This window comes from Corvus cornix, chromosome 2 (assembly GCF_000738735.6).
Source record: "Corvus cornix cornix isolate S_Up_H32 chromosome 2, ASM73873v5, whole genome shotgun sequence".
Classification (NCBI taxonomy): Eukaryota; Metazoa; Chordata; class Aves; order Passeriformes; family Corvidae; genus Corvus; species Corvus cornix.
In genome coordinates this window covers 52,303,698-52,320,651 of record NC_046333.1, presented here as the reverse complement: position 1 = coordinate 52,320,651, position 16,954 = coordinate 52,303,698, and the positions used below count along the sequence as shown (strand labels likewise).

Genomic DNA, 16,954 nt, shown 5'->3' with positions numbered 1-16,954 from the left:
TTTAAAAAAGAAGGTTAATGCAGTTAAAATGTTTATACATACACCTTCTAGTGCCTACCTCCCACTGTTAGGCTGATGTCTCCACTGCTCCTCTGGGTGCTGAGATTGGAGGGGTTTCATACTGGTGGCAGTGGTGGGGTGATAGTGAATTGCTAGCCTCTGGAGTCCTTCAGTGTGAGGAATATGATGATTGTGGTAATTCTCTCTTTAAGATCAATTTTTTTGTGTCTGCCAAAACCCTCTTACACTTTTGCTCTTTCTTCACTGGGCTATAATTCCATATTACACCCAATTAACTATATATGGCGTCTTTTGTGTATGTTAGACACTATTTCTTTGTTATCTCTAAAACCAGTTGTGTCCAGCTCCAGGTCTGCAATCCTCATGTTAGAGTCTTAAACACTGTTCTCCACACAACAGCTGCTTCTTACTGCTATCTTTATAGTGGTTCTACTGTACAAAGTCAAAACAAATTAAATGTAGATGTGGTACCCTTCCTGCTACTCCAACTTGTTCTCCTCTGTTGATGCTCTTAGCAACTAGTTCACCTGCCTTAAAAGACTTCTAGAACATGAGAGAATAAAAACATATGGATGTAGATACATGTGTCTGACAGTCGAGTATGTACAATGCAGACAAAAAGAATAAAGAGAAAGATTCTCCTCTGTCCCACACCCAAAAAACCCCCCCAAAACAAAAACAACACACAGAAAACAACTAAAAAAATCTAAAACCAAACAAAAGAAACAAACAAAAAACCCCAAAAAGAAAAAGGCTGTGAGAATTTGAAGACATGTATGTTGGGGTCCCTTCCCCCCTGCCATGTGGTCCTGGGAGAGGGGCCCTGGGCGGGAGACACGGGGTTTCCCTGTCCCTGCTCAGCCTCGTTCCCATTGGTTGGTTTGTGTTCCCTGCGCGGGAAGGACCCTCGGGTCCCGTGACTGGAACAGTTCCTCGGCAGAGCCCCGGCCATGCAGCTGGAGAAATAAACACCTCTGAAACATCTACCAAGAATCTGTCCATATCTATTTCTTTTACCCGGGCCTCCTTGTCTGATACATCGTGTTGCAGGATCCCCACTGTAACAAATGCACAGGCAATTGATTGTGCTAACTCTCCACAGAGAAACCGAGAGCACAGTGAACTTCCTTGTCCTTAGGAACTGTATGGTAAATGGTAGATCTGGGAGGCTTTTTTGAAAAGCAATTTGAATACACTGATTTAGAGAATTCTTTAAAATAATATTTTTTTCCCTCTTTACGAGCAATTTAATATACTTTACTTTTATTTAATTGTCCTGTGACCTTGCTGAAAAACAAAAAAAAAAGAGAACAGCAAATCAACAACCCTCCCAATCCTGTTGTATGTGTGGTTTCTTGTTATACACATAATTCAATACAGTTAAGCAGAGACTGCCCAGGATGTTTTGCATGCTAACTGACAACTGCTTAAGTAGAACGTAAAAAGCTCTAAACAATGTAAATCAAGTAATAATAAATATTTTTATCACTTATTTTCTTATAATCTCTGTAGTGTTATTAATGGTATGTAAATCCTTAAATAATAGCAGACAAATTCACAGCTTATAAGAATTTGTTAAACATAAAGGCAGTTTTTAATATGGCATGGCATGGCATGGCATCTTGATGAGACTCATGGAATATTCTGGAGAAACATACTGTACTGCTATTTCATCAATCTAAGGTGACAGAAGAAAGTCTTGTCATCTGCAGTACCACCTCATTTCAAAGTGAATGCAGTTACAGAGATGGAGTACGGCAATTTTTAATGTAAGTAATGTTTTGCCTTTCTGAAAGAGCCAGTTTACAGTCTTGAGGCCATTAGACTTCTGTCCTGGCTTCTTCAGCAGTGCAATTCTGCAACAGGATTGGAGAGTCAGTTTGAGATTGATGATTAACTTCTCACTTGTGCTGCAAAGCTTCCTTTAATATTTCTGTAAAACTGAACAAATGACTGCTCCTAATGTTTTGCTCATCAACTAGTAAGTGGAGGCCATTTAAGACAGAAATGTAGGATTTAGCTCCAGCTGCTGTTCTAATGTTGCAGAAAGCTTTTGCTGCAGTTCATTAAATTCAACTTCAGGCAGTCACAAAACTGCCAGCTAATTGTTTTTTCTTTCCTTGGCTGACTGAATCCTAGTGTCACCAATTTCCAGTCACAAAATGGAGCTACAGAATTCTTCATTCTGAAGATTGAAGGAACAAAGCAGTGAGGATGATACCAACACAATTCTTACAAAAACAGGTAAGACTGAATTAGTGAAACTTTATTTCCAACCAGTTTGTCAGACTATCTTGGAAGTCAGACTCTGTATGGAACATTGGTTATTTGGTAGCAGGTCACAGGGCCTTTATTAATAATTGTTAGTTTATGTTTTGGGGACTAATAACCAGATTGGAGATTCAGGTTATGTGGGCTCGACCCTCTGGTTGAAAAGGAGCAGACCTGTGGCTGAGAAGTAATTTTCCTCAGTATTGAGTACCTGGGGTGTTTTATCCTCTATTATCTCATTACAAATCAAATTATATTATGACAATTTCTTTCATTTTTGTGGAATATCAAAACTAAAAATGGGATCCAAAATTGAAAGATACATGTATGGAGATGTCCCTCCTGATCTTGCATACAGAATATGTACCTGAACACAGCTCTGTTAACACATGGATGATGCCACACACCTCTTAGAAACTGTTGTAAACATACCTCGAGATCATCTGTATTACCCATGACTGTAAGTGGTTGGTATAGCTTATTGATAAAGTAACTAAAATCAGTACATCCATGTGTGTTTAAAATAACATTCCAAAATGGGCAAAGTGAATAAGCTCCTGCCATGGAGCTGCTCATGGACTAGGGATTTTGATTGATTCCTGGGGTGATTTACTCTTCAGGAAGTTTACAGCCTGAGAATATTTCCAAGCTAGTACACCAAGCTTTCATCCCAGAATTCTTGGAAAAATAATAGATACTGAGGATTTGAGCTTATGTTAATCACTGTTTATAGTCATATCACTGTCAGGATTTCAAAGAGAGACTTCTCCCTTCTGCTATGATTGTACACAAAGAGGACAGAACCCTCACTATGATTTTACAATTAGAATTTACACAAAATATAAAAAAGGGAACAGCAGAGAAAAATGTAAAGTAACAGCAATAGAATGGCATGATTAAAATATGTAGAATTAGGTATCTTCAAGGTTTCTAAATACATCTTAGTTGTATCTTTAGTTGCATCTTTAGTTGCAGGAAGAGAGGAAAAATTACTTCAGCCTCAAAAGTCACATTTTCAATATGTATATTTTTGCTTCTGACAGCATGTCTTCAAATGTCAGTAAGTTGTCCACTGGCAACTATTGTCTCACTGCGATCTTAAGAGTGAGAAGACAGATCAAAAGAGAGTTAAGGCTATGATAGCAATCAGTGCAAATCAGGAAAGTTCCACATAAGGCTGGAATCTGGGATTCATGTCAAGCACCAAGACACAACGAGGGCACGGTAAGAAAGCTGTTAAGGGAATTGGGTTAGAGTATGAAAGCAAGAACCAATATGTCACCCTTTGTCTTATATGACAGTTTCATCATTTTTACATGACACAAGTTGTGTAAATTAGTTTGGGTTCAGCTGGGGAGAGGTTTTTGTAGGACTTCATAAGGCAGTGCATTAAAAATAATCTGTCAGTACTGGACCACCAACAAACTGAATGTCCAGTTGCAGAACTTCTAAATAAATTCTGGCCATGGGCTCAAATCAAATTGCTATTTCCATATAGGTATCTTAGTGAGCAGCGCTGGGAAGAGTTAAGAAGCTGAGAATTAAGTTACATTTTGACATGTATAGGTAAGAAAGAGGGTTTGTTTTTATAATTATTCAGAGAAGGAAAAAATAATATTTGCTTTCAAATGCAACACTGAAATGGTGATTTTTTATTTGTAAGATAAAAAAACTGATTGAGAAACAATTTTCTGCCATTTTAAAGAATTATGTGACACACAGAAGGGTATTTTTGAAAATAAAACCCTCTTCATTTTATAATTTCAATTTCAGAATATAATTCTAATAAATTTAAGGGTCTAGGTTCTGAATAAAACCCACAAAACATTAAGATGTATTTGGGAGCCTCTAACCCCTCATCTATAAATGGACAAGAACCAAATCTTATTTTCTCTGAAAAGACAAAGATTTTTAGATACATAAACCCATAATGATAATTAAATATGTTCAACATTGAACTGTTTGAAATGTGATTTCTTTGAAAATGGAAAACAACAAGAGGTATGATCATAGATTATGATCATGTGGCTAAGTTTTACCTTCACCATAGTGACAAATCAAAGGACTTTTCCCTTGCCTAAAGGGGGTCCAAATCAGTCCTGTGGCTCCTAGCACAGCCTGAAGAAGGCTGGTGGAGACTAATGACCTCCTTTGAGCTCTTGTCCATGCTGCCCGTGCACAGCTGCCTCCCTCACTGTAAGAGTCTGCGGCTGAGCTGTAGTCAGCATGCTGCCCACCCACCCGCTTTTCAGCAGAGCTTCTACCTAACCAAACTAGGACAATCAGGATTAGGCAGTATCCAACAGCATCAGTTTGCCAAGAAAGGTCAGAATATCAATACCAGGACTGGCTGGAAGGGTCAACTTCTAGCACCTCCCCATGTGGATATAGCCACAGGTTGGTGTTAACAGCCTGCCACCCTGACACTACTGTGCTCTCATGAGGCTCAGTCCTGTCCCAGACCAGAGCTGCCTGACAGCAGAAAGAGGAATGGCATCTGCCCAATGTCACTTAAGGTGCGCCTCGAAGTAAGCCTTCCAACTTTTCTGTTCAAGCGGAACTTAAAAATGTGCCTGAATGGGCAAGCAGAGACTAAGATACACACACATACCCACCCCATCCCTACCCCACCCCCAGAAAATGCAAATGTTTGCTCATCTGCCTGGTCATTACCTGCTTTTGGATAGACAGCCAGCTTTCCTGCATCTAAGAAAACAATCAGAAGATTCAGAGAACCTTTTCTGTAGCTAAACTGATAGCAATGCCGAGCAGATCTGGAATGGGCTCAAGCTCAGCAGGATAATTTTCTAGATCCAATACTGTAGGTCTAATGTGAAGACCTAGATTAGAAGGCTAAAATATTTACAAGGCATATCTAAATCTCTTTATGTCCTTTCGTTACATACCTCTCACTATGTCCTTTCATTGCACTTGTACTAGAAAATCACATTCTCCTGTAATGTTTTGGGTCTTTTTTAAAATAAAGACTACCTTTCCCATTAATCTAGAAGTCTTGCAAACAGTTGCCAAAGTCCTACCACATTTTCTTTACTGAATGTGAAGACCCTATAATCTTTGTTAGTATACCATAGCTAATTATCTTCTGCAGAGCTTAAATGAGAATTTAAATTTTCTTCCCTCAGATGTTTTTTAACTGGTTATAAAATTCTGCCTATATTCAATTAAACACATTTAAATGATTTAAAAATTCCTCTATTAAGTTGTAGGTGGGAATTCAAGACCAATGCTTCTGTGATTTTACTGTGGATTCCAGCAGGAGAAAATGTAGGCAGGAGTTACTTGTGAAAATCCTGAAGTGCCTCAAAAATCAGAGTTGTGTGCTCTCAAAATTGTGTTTAAATCTTTTAGGGGTTAGCCTGGAAGAGTTACTGGGGAGGTAATAACTACGGAAACAGGACAAACACCCCATGATCTGTAAATTACACAGCAGAACTGCACATGAAAAAAATTGAGTTTTGGACAGCACAGAGGTATAATATGAGCAATTATGAAAAAATGCCAAGTGACTTCTTCTTTTCTCTTTCTTCTTGTGTAGGGACAGTGACAGATGCAGCTTCACTTGAAGTGAATAGATGTCTCTTAGTGACATCTTGGTTGATGCCTTATTTTCCACAGAAGGGTTGTTTTTTCTGATATAAAAATGGCAAGGAAGAAAATTTTAAATACCATTGATGTATTTAATTTTTTGGATATTTACCAATCAACTAACTACATTTTGTAAACTTCCAAGTCACCTAGGACTGTAGCAACAGACTTGATTGCTACCGTAGCATCAGAAAGTACTTTTCTTTTTAAAGAGAAAGACTAATTTTTAACAAGAATATGTTTGCTAACACCTTTCAGGAAAAAAAGAGACTGTTTAAAAGGTGGTCATATTTTACGGATCTGGCTTTTATTGTTACTCTATCCCAGCATAGTATACTACATGTATTAAAAAAAGACATTAAATGATTTTGTGTTTATATTTATTGTCAGCAATACATCAGTTATGTAAAAATAACCCAGATGAAAATGTAAGTCTTGTTACATTTTCACATCATCTGTATTAACTGAATAAAGCTTAGTGACAATATACACAAATTTGCAGTAGTAGTTGTACGTAAACATTTTGTGCATTAAAAAAAGAAATATACATAATTTAAAAAATAAAAATGCATTACACAATTTACAAATTAACATTAACCAAAAAACAAAAGGTAAACATTCCTCAGACAGCTGCCTTCTCATTCTACAAAATAAATATTCAAGTAAATTAAGTTAGGCAAAATAAAGTCTTAACTCTTAACAATTTACATAAAGGTAAAAAGACAGATTTCCATTTAATTCAAGGTATATTTTACAGTGATTTACACATAGAGTTTTTTAATTGGTCTCTTCAAATTGTAAGATTGGAAAAAACTTTATTACATTTTGACAGGAGGAAGGGGGTTTCAAAATTGATGCTTTATACCAAATATAAACAAGCTTGTGCAGTTGCATCAAAGCTTCAAAAAGGAACTGCTCCAGGTCTCAAAGCAGACACAGTAAGCTAGAAACTACAGTTTTAAAAAGGAAAATATAAACCACCACATCAACAGGAAAATATCTACTTTTCTATTTTCTGAATGGTTTATTCGACCACTGGAAACATTACTTTCACAAACTAATAATCTATAGTAGTGGCTGCTTTAGGCACTGGATTTGTAGAAGCACTCTGATTTTTAAAGCAAATTGCTTTTCATTCTATACTGATAATTCACATATTATTTATTTCTGTTTCAATGCTAGAGGGCTTAATCATCTTTGCAAATTTTAGATTTACATAAAATTTCAGCCCTCTTTACAGCCTAGTATTTTTTTCTTGATAATGAGGGAAGCCATTCTGGCTTCAAATTTCCATGCACTTTGTTCATAGAAAAAATAATAATAAAAATGCACTCTAGATTTTAAAAGCAGCACTAGGATGATGCAGATGTGCACCAGATATTCACTGATCAGATATAAAATGCAACACATACTAAAATACTTGCATGGATTGCAAAGGCCAAACATACTTAAAAAACCCTCCTATCTCTTTGTTTATCCCTTTAATATGGTAAGAAAAAGGAGATGTCATACCTTTAACTTCAAGTTATTAAATGCTTAGATTCAGAACATAAAATTCTTCAAGGCAAGAACTAGGCAACAGCTCCTGCTAAGACCAGCCAGTGTCATAAATAAAGGTGACTCATTGCCAATGAAATAAACCCTGTTCCCTCAATGCCCTCTTGGTCCAAAACTATTTGACAACACAGAATCAGACTTTTAAAAGAACAGAAATCATTATTAAAATTTGTCTCCACATGTAGTTATCGTTCTTTAATATTATATAAATTTTCCATGTTTTTTTTTTTGTATGTCTGACAAAAGAGGAACCAACCATTTTTTCTTGTTTTCTACCCAAGAATGCAGAAAATTAAAATTATCAAGATTTGCATTTTTGCAATGGATCTTTACAAAGTGATATAAGACTGAAGACTCCAGTCCTGAAACACATACATGAATGAACCACTGCTGTGGCAGGGGGCCATGGAACTCCATCAGCTGCAGCTGGATCAAGGTATAAAATGAGAAATTAAACCTGTACCAAGGAGGAACGTAATTTTCTTGATGCAGTAACACCACACTGGTAATATGTCAGCTAAGTTAAAGTAGGACCATAATCTCTCTTGAACATCCACAAAATGCTCATTGGTTTCAAGAATTATTCTACACAGAGCAAAGGTGTGTATTTTTAAGTACTGATATCACCCGTTGATGTCCATGAGAGCCTTGTCATTGATTTCAGTAGATCTGGGACAAAGTTTGCAAAGCTAGTTTCATTCAGGGTGCAAAAACTGGTGCTTCTTGAGAAAATAGAGTGATGGGTAGGCAGAAGTGGTTTAGGTTATAAAAAAGACCTGAGAACCTAATGTTGAACTTTATATAACAATTATTTTTGAGAGGTTGCCTGATAAAGTTTTGTATTGCTTAGTAGTGGCACAGTCACTTGTATGTTCAGGCTGCACATAGAAGCCATTTGAGGAGAATAACCTTTCTCAGGTCATGGATCACATCCGAAACAGGCAAGACATGAGTGGCAAGTCAATGAGCTTCATGTTGGAAGCGTAACACTGAAAAGCCATAAGCATGGAAGAGGTTAACAATGAGTTTTCATACTGCCAGAGTTTTTTAAAACGTCATGAGCATTAAAATGGCAAAACTATTGATCATATTGTTTACTTGCCAGCACACTCAGGAGTTTAACTGAATAATTAAAAGATTCTATCAAATTATGCTAATTAGAAAAGACAAAATGTCTCTGAGTATTGCACTGCCAGTAACAGTGAAAAAGCTCTCATTAACAGAAGGAAAGAAAAGCAAAACCATTTTATTTTAGTTGAACAATTGGAACACCTTTTTAGACAAGAAGTATGTCACTTAGGATGACAGGGCAACCACTTTTTCTTTTCTTTTTTTTCTAACAAAGTTAACAAATATAAAAAATCTAGTCATAAACAGCCTTCAAAGTACAATTAGAAACCAGCAGGACAATCTATACCAGTATAGGTAGATGGGGCAAGAAACTAGACACTTGTATTACTGCCATGGTGTAGGGTACAAATGGCTGCTGTGATGAGGAACGGTGTGTACAGCACACGTCGTAGCCGATTCCATCCCGTCACAGTCCAAACTGAACGCTACTCTCTTCAGGATTCAAGACCTGTCTACTTGACACTCCTTGCACAAGATACATCATTATCCTTTCTGAAAAGAGGCAGTTTCTATGGCAATACTAGTTAAGTGCATATCATGCTGCACTAATATAGTGCAAAAATTTGCCTTACATGTAGCAAAAAAGATGCAGGCAACAGTTTGAGTTAGAGAAAGTAGAAACGTATTGTAACATTTACAGCAGGTATTTTTTTCCAGACAGCAACCACTAGAAAATAGGGAATCTGAGAATGCCTCCTTTCTGGATGTACACATGAGGCCTTTATACTTTGGAGTGGTAACAGGACAGAATTTTGCAAGTGAGTCATTGCCCTCTGAAATGCAGGTTAACACAAGTTATCATTAACTGGCAAACTTTTGAACTTGCTTTTAATCCCAGTTAAAAGTTAATATTGTACTAAGCACTAAAATGCTCTTCATCATGTATATAATCTGATAGAATAATACATATGGTTCAACTGAGTATATATGTTTGAATATAAAGAGTCATAGACAGCTTGGTACAAACTTGACATGCGTACTGATTATACTCGGTTAATGATGCAGGGGCTTCCAAGTGTTAATAATATGTCAGCTACAGTATTCTGGAGACACAAGCGGTGCTCAGTTCTAAGGCTGAGGAAACACCACAGATCTCCAACTGCAGTGTCTATTAACGTGATTCTGCCCGATTTCTCAGTGCTGATGGTCTAAAGTAAAGCAATAATACCTTGAATAGTGGTAGGCATTATGAAATCCATCCTTCTTTGTCTATGGTGCAGTTACAAAAAAGAAAAATTCAAAACACTTAATCCACTCCATAAAAAAATCCCTGTGGCTTCGGACACCTTCCGATTTCATTCCTATAGTTTAGATTCCATTTGTTACCATGAGAAGTTGTATTTTACATGTCTGCATCTCCATCATAAGCCAAGGTTAAAGGTTTCAGTCGGTTGTTCTGCCTTCTCTGGGGCTTCTTTGGCTTTTTGCTGAAACAATAAGATAATTTGTAAATAGAACAAGCAACTAATAACATACAAAAATGTACTTCATTCTTAAACAAAAGATGAACATGTTGATAATGCATTCAGTTGTTTGTTTATAAAAGCTATAAGCCTAAAACCTTCACTGGGATCACTAATTTTCTCTTTATCAACCCAAAGCGATATCTAATTCAAAGCTCAGTTGTTCAGAAACAAGCTGTTATGGTGCTGATGTGACTTGATGAAATCCTTGGCAGGTACTCTTGCAACATCACTCAGTTTTCAGAAGAACTCAGAGCCTGTCATGCAATATTTGGTCATGTATCAAAGCTGCAATCAGGTTCTTTTAAATTATGTGACTCAAATCTTAAACTGCTCTTGATACATCAAGGGTTTCCACAGGAAAGATCTATCTTTTGACTGGCTTTATCTCATTATACTTGCTGGAATGACTACAATTAGTTCTAGATGTTATAATCAAATCAGCCATTAATAGCAGAGGTATGGTTGTTAGCCATAACATTCCTTGTCTAGCCTTGAATTCGATTTTAATCCAGCAGTACTTCCAATCCATTTGATACAGTTTTAAAAAATTACCAGGCCAAAGGAAAAATGTTTATCCATGCTTTAGTACTTGTCTTCTTTTAGAATGTAATATAAGCATTTCTTTAAATCAGGCCTCTGCATCCTCAGTCTTATCCAAAATCTTATCTCAGCTATGTCACTTAGGCTGCTCAAATCTGAATCTTTTATACCAAACCATTCGTTACAATGATTTGCAGTAGCCAAAGATTCCAGTCCAAATAATCTGCAGTGCATTTGAATGCTAGCGGATTTCCTTTTCCTCAAAAAAACCCCCAAACACCCCCCAAAATCAACCAACCAACCAAAAAAAATCCCAAAAACCAAAATGAATTTTTGCATTACCTAGACAGAACTGAAGTTTTGGGCAAAGTTTACTGAACGTCCAACACACCCAGAAGCCCCACAAATGCCTACTAATGCAGTACAGCCAGGAGCCTGATGCACGTGACCACACTTTCCTCACCTTTCACCTGTACAGTCATTTGGATCAGAAATTCTGAACAGGACCTAGAAAACTTCAGGGAGCACATTCTCAAAGGTGACTTTTCAAAAAAGTATTATTTCATATATTAAAAAGATGATAAAGTTTTCAGAATTTTTCTGGCTGTGTATCTCTGTATCTTGTTGTCTGGAACACTTGTCAAATGTAAAATATGACTTGCCTGGTTACTAAATTTCTTTCTTGCTATTTCTCTCAGCATTTTGCAATACAGACACAATAAAATTATTCTGGACACTGTATATAGCAAATGAGATAAACTGAGCAAAAATAAACTGTACGCTGAGCTACCCCATATTTGTAAGTTCTTCTACCCTCAGAAGAGCATGTGATTATCCATCATCTAGAGTATAACCAGAATCTACTAACCTGAGTTTGGACAAAAGGACATGGGAAATTAAACACTGCAGTTCACAGAAGAGCCTGCAGTTTCTACAGCAGGAGGTGTAAACGTTTGCATTACAGTCTGTGAGGGGACTGTTTTTTTAATAAATAATTAAGGAACTCACCAGGCTAGATAGATCATAGAAACAATAAAGATGAGTAAAACAAATGCACCAGCAGCTACACCATAAACCCAGGTCTTCAGCCTCCCATCTAAAAGGAATGAATGTTAGTCAGTAGTATTTGAGTTAGTCTTGTTGAATTATTAGTTCTGATATAGCATAGAAATACTTTAATAATCCAAAATAAATGTCTTCACTGGCAATTACAGTTTAATCAGTGTAAATATTGTTAAATAACTGAGCAATGACTTCTCTGTGCTCTGCTTTTCAGTTGAAGTCGATAATTCAAATGGAACTGAGATCTGGGGCAGAGGCAGCAGGTGAGAAAAGCTGAGAAACTCAGCTTTGGGGCCCCCTGCTAGCAAGCAATCCCTCAGTGTGATCACAGGGCAGTCTGGGACTCATTTAGCATCACTTTCTATTCTAGCTCTGGTAAATCAATCTGCCTGTTATTTTTATTCTTCTTCCTATTTACTTTTATGTTTTTAAATACCCTTAGCGTGCTATACCTCATCCATACCTTAACTGTACATATGCAACTTTTACTACTGCATAAAGTAATATTTTTAAAATTTCTTTCCTGACCAAATGCAAGTTTTGTTGTTATGAGTAACTTCTCCTCACAGAACAAAAATACACAAAAAAGGACAACCCATGCTCATAAATAAAAAAACTGTCTGTTGTTAGTAAGAACTGTATTTATTGTGCAGCCTGTGCAGTCTTTGTTTCGGACATGATGTCCCTGCAGGCTCAGGCATACATACTACTCTCCTTCTTGCCTCAGATGCACCCATGTCTACCAGGAAAAGTGATGTGGCTTTGTCTGTGGGGTTTTGCTCTGCCCCAAATGAGCATGTCACAACCAAAGGTGAGTGCATATTTTTTGACTCACTGCTTCTATCTAACTAATTTTCCAAATTTCTAAATGGCTTTTTGCAAACATTTTTTTCCAGGAGGTTAGCTAGCCTTGTTCCATCTCCTTGGCAATAAAAAAAAAATCATTAAAAAACTGAATTATTTCATTTACAAGTGGTACAAGTTTTATTTCATGAAGTTGTGTATATATTCAATGTAAGCAAATACAGCTAAAATTTTTCTGACCAAACACTTACTGCTTCTTGTTAGTTCTGTGGAACCAAAATACATTATCAATGCAGTTTATATTTCCACAATAATAATAACAGAAGTTAGACTAAGATTGTTTGGTTACACAGTAGTGTTCTTTGCTGTGCAGTTAACTTCAGGCTTTCTGGTCTGTAGCAGTGCAAAGTCTTGCTGTCATGTGGACAAGTTGTTCAAGACTAATCAACATCAAAACATTACCTTAAGTTACCTTCGCTACCTTAATCAACCTAATGAATCATTATAACTGATAATAACTTACATAACTGAAATAACTGATCCATTAAAGATTAATGGAACAGTAGATTTGACCTGACACATGTCCTGTGATATGATAATATCAACGGGAGGAATTCAGACATTAGTACTGCTAAATAGGTTAGTTTCCTCTCTCCTTGGCTTATTTCCATTGGTAAGAGGTTTTTTTTTCAGGTTGGCTTCTTTTAAAATAGTAACATCTCCTTGAAAAAAAGACTGGCAATATCTTGTGTACATATTTATTTGTTTTTGTCAAAGCAAGGAACTCTGTTAATGAGGTCATTTCTATTATGCAACTACTGACATCTAACTCAGGCTTTCTGAATTCCCTCTGGATGCAACTGGCATCTCAGACTCATCTGTTTGTGGTAATACTTCAGCCCAGACAACTGAAGAGGATAGTTTTAATACCTTCCTTTCTGGAACTGCAATGTAATTTGTGGAAGAAAAAAAAAGAACTATTTTAAATCTAGACTTAGAAACTGTGGGAAAGGAATAATCGTGCCAGAGTAAACCCAAAATTTTCCAATGGATATCCAATCCTGAAATAAAACAATCAAGCCTAAATCTCATGTGAATTGGAAAATGTTCACTTTCTCTCACATTGCTCATAACTTCACTGCATAAAGTATTAGTTTTATTGAGGATGATTGGGATTATCTGAACTGAGGTATGTTTCCTTCCTAACTCGAATTACATAAAATTGGTGAGTTTTCATGAAGTTTTTCAACTTTGTAATCTTGCTCCAAAACCATGCCTGAATTCACATGAGCATCCACATTCCTAAACTGTTGAAGGTGACTGATATTTGCTTATTATTGTCACTCTGGCTGCTCCAACACATTCCTCCCTCTGGCATTTTCAGGAGGAGTTAGCTAAAATGAGTAAATGATAACATATATGGTAAAATGCTGGTTTTTAAAAGAGGACCAGAAAAGTTTAATTTTCTATTCTTTATTGTTGATTAAAGTACTTGGAGTAAAGACCATTTTATTGCCAAAAAAAAAAAAAAAATCAAAGTACAAGTAATACTAAATGCTCATAGGACTAACGGGATCTAACATAAGTATTCCTAATTTCTAACCCAAACATTATTTAATCTGCTTATTAGAAATATAGTTATAAATCTCAACTTGAAACATCTTATGGATTATGCATGTAAAGATAGTGCTTTCAATTCTGCAATTAAAAACATCCAAAAACCCTTTAGAAATAAATGACCACCCTAATACACATGTGTATTAGTATATTTACCCTGTGTGATTTAAGACAAACTTAAGATGATAACCAATTGCTCTCTTCCATACTAATAATATTTTGGACAAGCAACATATCTCTTTATGTGAAAGTATTTTGTTTATTAAAGTTTTATTTATCTAAATATTTAATAGCACTAGGAAATATTTACTGACATCTGATTATATGATGGACTTTATGAAGTATTTTTTATGAAATAACTCTCATATTTTACGACACTGGCACATTTTACGACACCATGCTCAGCTCTAAAGAACATGGTCCATCATGAAAGCAAATACTGCTAGTAGAGACTTAGAGCATGCCTATGCTAATTATTGATAATATGGTTAGCGTTTGAAAAACATGAATTAGTTTAAATATGGATATGTCAGAAAAGCATTAGCATACCTATACCGAATATTTTCCTACAATTTATGCTATGGCATAAATTTTAAGAAGTCTCTACTCTTTGCAGTCTTCAGTTCTACCTTTTCATTCCTCTGTCAACGGAATTATTGGTTGAGAAACCATAATTTAATATACTGGCTTGCACCTTTGCAGCAAACTCCCTTCTAAAGTCACATTTCAAATAGCTTCTGTGAATTTTATCAGGTAGAATGGCTAAAAGGAAACTGCAATATAGGATTTCACTAAATATATTGATGGAGTAGTGAGAAGCTAGGCATTTACTTCTGTCTCCTCCTTTGTTTTCAGTGATAGTAGATGCCTGCCTTCTTAAATGAAATCGTAAGGGTTTTTCATTTTCATTTACAAAAATGTAAATGCCAGACCCTTCAGCAGTTCTTAACACTAAGAACTCATTGCATGACTTCACCTGGCCCAAAAGGCTGTAGAAACCAGGTCCTTCCTCGTCCTGACTGGTTACTGGAGGGCTGGGTAGGGTTCACAGCTCGACTGGTTTTCACATCTCCCTTTTTGTCCTCCATGGTGGGGATCACCACCACTGGGATGAGAGTGCACTGTTCGAGTGTGCCATCAGAGGACATAACTTCAGTGTATCCGTCTTCACAACTGCACGTTCTAGTCTGTAGGGAACAAGTGTTTTACACCGTGTAGCAGAAAAACAAGGTTTTCTGTGAGCTATAAAGCATAACATCATGGATGACTGGAAGAGAAGACTTTTTTGATGAGTGCTAGCCTGGAGAGTACCTTTCCATATATTTTTATGCAAGTTCATGCCATATCAAGAGAGATTATTTAACATTTAATTGAAAGGTAGAAAATCAGGCGAGGTGGATTTTAACAAATTAGTGACTAGTAAAATTTCTGAAAATACTTTTTGTTGGCATAATCTTTGTAATCAAGAGATGTGTGGGAAGCCCTCATGGGGGTGTTCTATGCTCCAATGCAGTAGCACATACCTCACTGCAGTAAGCGTGGGGTTGGCTGCACGGTGGGTTACATGACCTGTCAGCATCTGGTTGGCGCATCACTAAACAGCCCCCTGTAGGACAGAAAATCATATTTTCACATGGTAATACCTCACCACTGATGAAACTACTGATGTCATTACTTGCTGCAGTATCTCATGGGTGACAGTCATGTTGCTAATTTGAATGTAAGAGTCCTTTTATTCCAAGGTGAAGGATAATTGGAATCAAGTGTTTTCTTATATGTAGAGTAAGGTTACAGCAAATGTATATAATTTCATGTGTATTTTAGAGAACTAATATTTGGCAATTAAGCTTTTTGTTTTCCCCTTTGTTCCCTTGTTGGATTACCCAAAAAACCAATTTAAATGCTTTGTTGTACTCAAGGGAAGAGATTTGGTTCTCTGGGGCCCTCCTTATGACTTACATATTAAAACTGCAGCCACAATAGAAATAAAAACATCTTTTTTATTTATTTATTTTCCTGTTAAACTGAAAACAAGTTACTCATCCTGTTTATGAAAGGACACCTATTTCCTGCTGCTACTGGGTCACTTTTACACATGCTATAGCTTTGGCTTTATGAATTGAGGCTTCATGTTAGTCTAAGATTTTATGAAAGGAAAGCAGCTTTATCAGTGAAGCATGTTACAATACTGATGATAGTGTGGGTTTCAGTCTTTTCTCTTTTTATAGAGACCTAGTTTTCATTTCTACAGCTTTATATATAGCGCAGTTATTGTTATGGACCAATACACACAATCAGGCTTTCACTATCATTTCAGCCAGAATAACTTTAAAATACATTTAGAATCAGTTGGAATTTACCTGTGTTTCCTTTTAGCTTATAGAAGAGGGATAAGCATCATACTTTTTAAAATTTATACTGCTACAGGACAACTCATCTTGCATCTCCCAAATTAATACCATTTTTATACTGGTGTGATATGATGATGAAATCCTGATAGCTGAGGTTGGTCACAACCATAGCAGATGCAGTTAGATGTGGTTACGTCGATCCAAGTGTTAACGGGATGGCTGGTGAAGAACAAAGAAAAACCCTGCTGGTTGCCATAAGTTTTCCCCACCCCCAGAAAAGAAAATCATACATCCTAGCATACAAATCACATGCCTGTGGGAATCTATGTAATAAAATATCAGTCATCCAAGGAAGCAGAAGGAAAGAGTTGCCTCATCGCCCATGGGAAATAACACCTTCAAGTAAAAAAGAACTATTCAGCACAATGATATTATGCAAGTAAGGAAATAAAGACCTTAAAATACCAACAGAACTCACAATAATTATTTAGTAATGTCTGAATTAAAATACACTGTGTTAGAGCCAAA

The 16,954-nt window shown here is 36.4% G+C and overlaps 1 protein-coding gene across 1 annotated transcript in view; it reads right to left on the bottom strand.

Annotated features, from left to right (window-relative positions):
• Positions 1-6,183: 6,183 nt before the first annotated feature.
• The window catches only part of THSD7A (thrombospondin type 1 domain containing 7A), a 207,111-nt gene continuing 196,340 nt past the window's right edge, over positions 6,184-16,954 (bottom strand). The window contains exons 27-30 of the mRNA XM_039569406.1: positions 15,599-15,681; positions 15,052-15,262; positions 11,601-11,688; positions 6,184-10,013 (exon numbers count right to left, since the gene is read on the bottom strand). Of these exons, the coding sequence (XP_039425340.1) occupies positions 9,929-10,013; positions 11,601-11,688; positions 15,052-15,262; positions 15,599-15,681 (467 nt within the window). The 3' untranslated portion in view covers positions 6,184-9,928. The remainder of the gene's footprint in view (positions 10,014-11,600; positions 11,689-15,051; positions 15,263-15,598; positions 15,682-16,954) is intronic.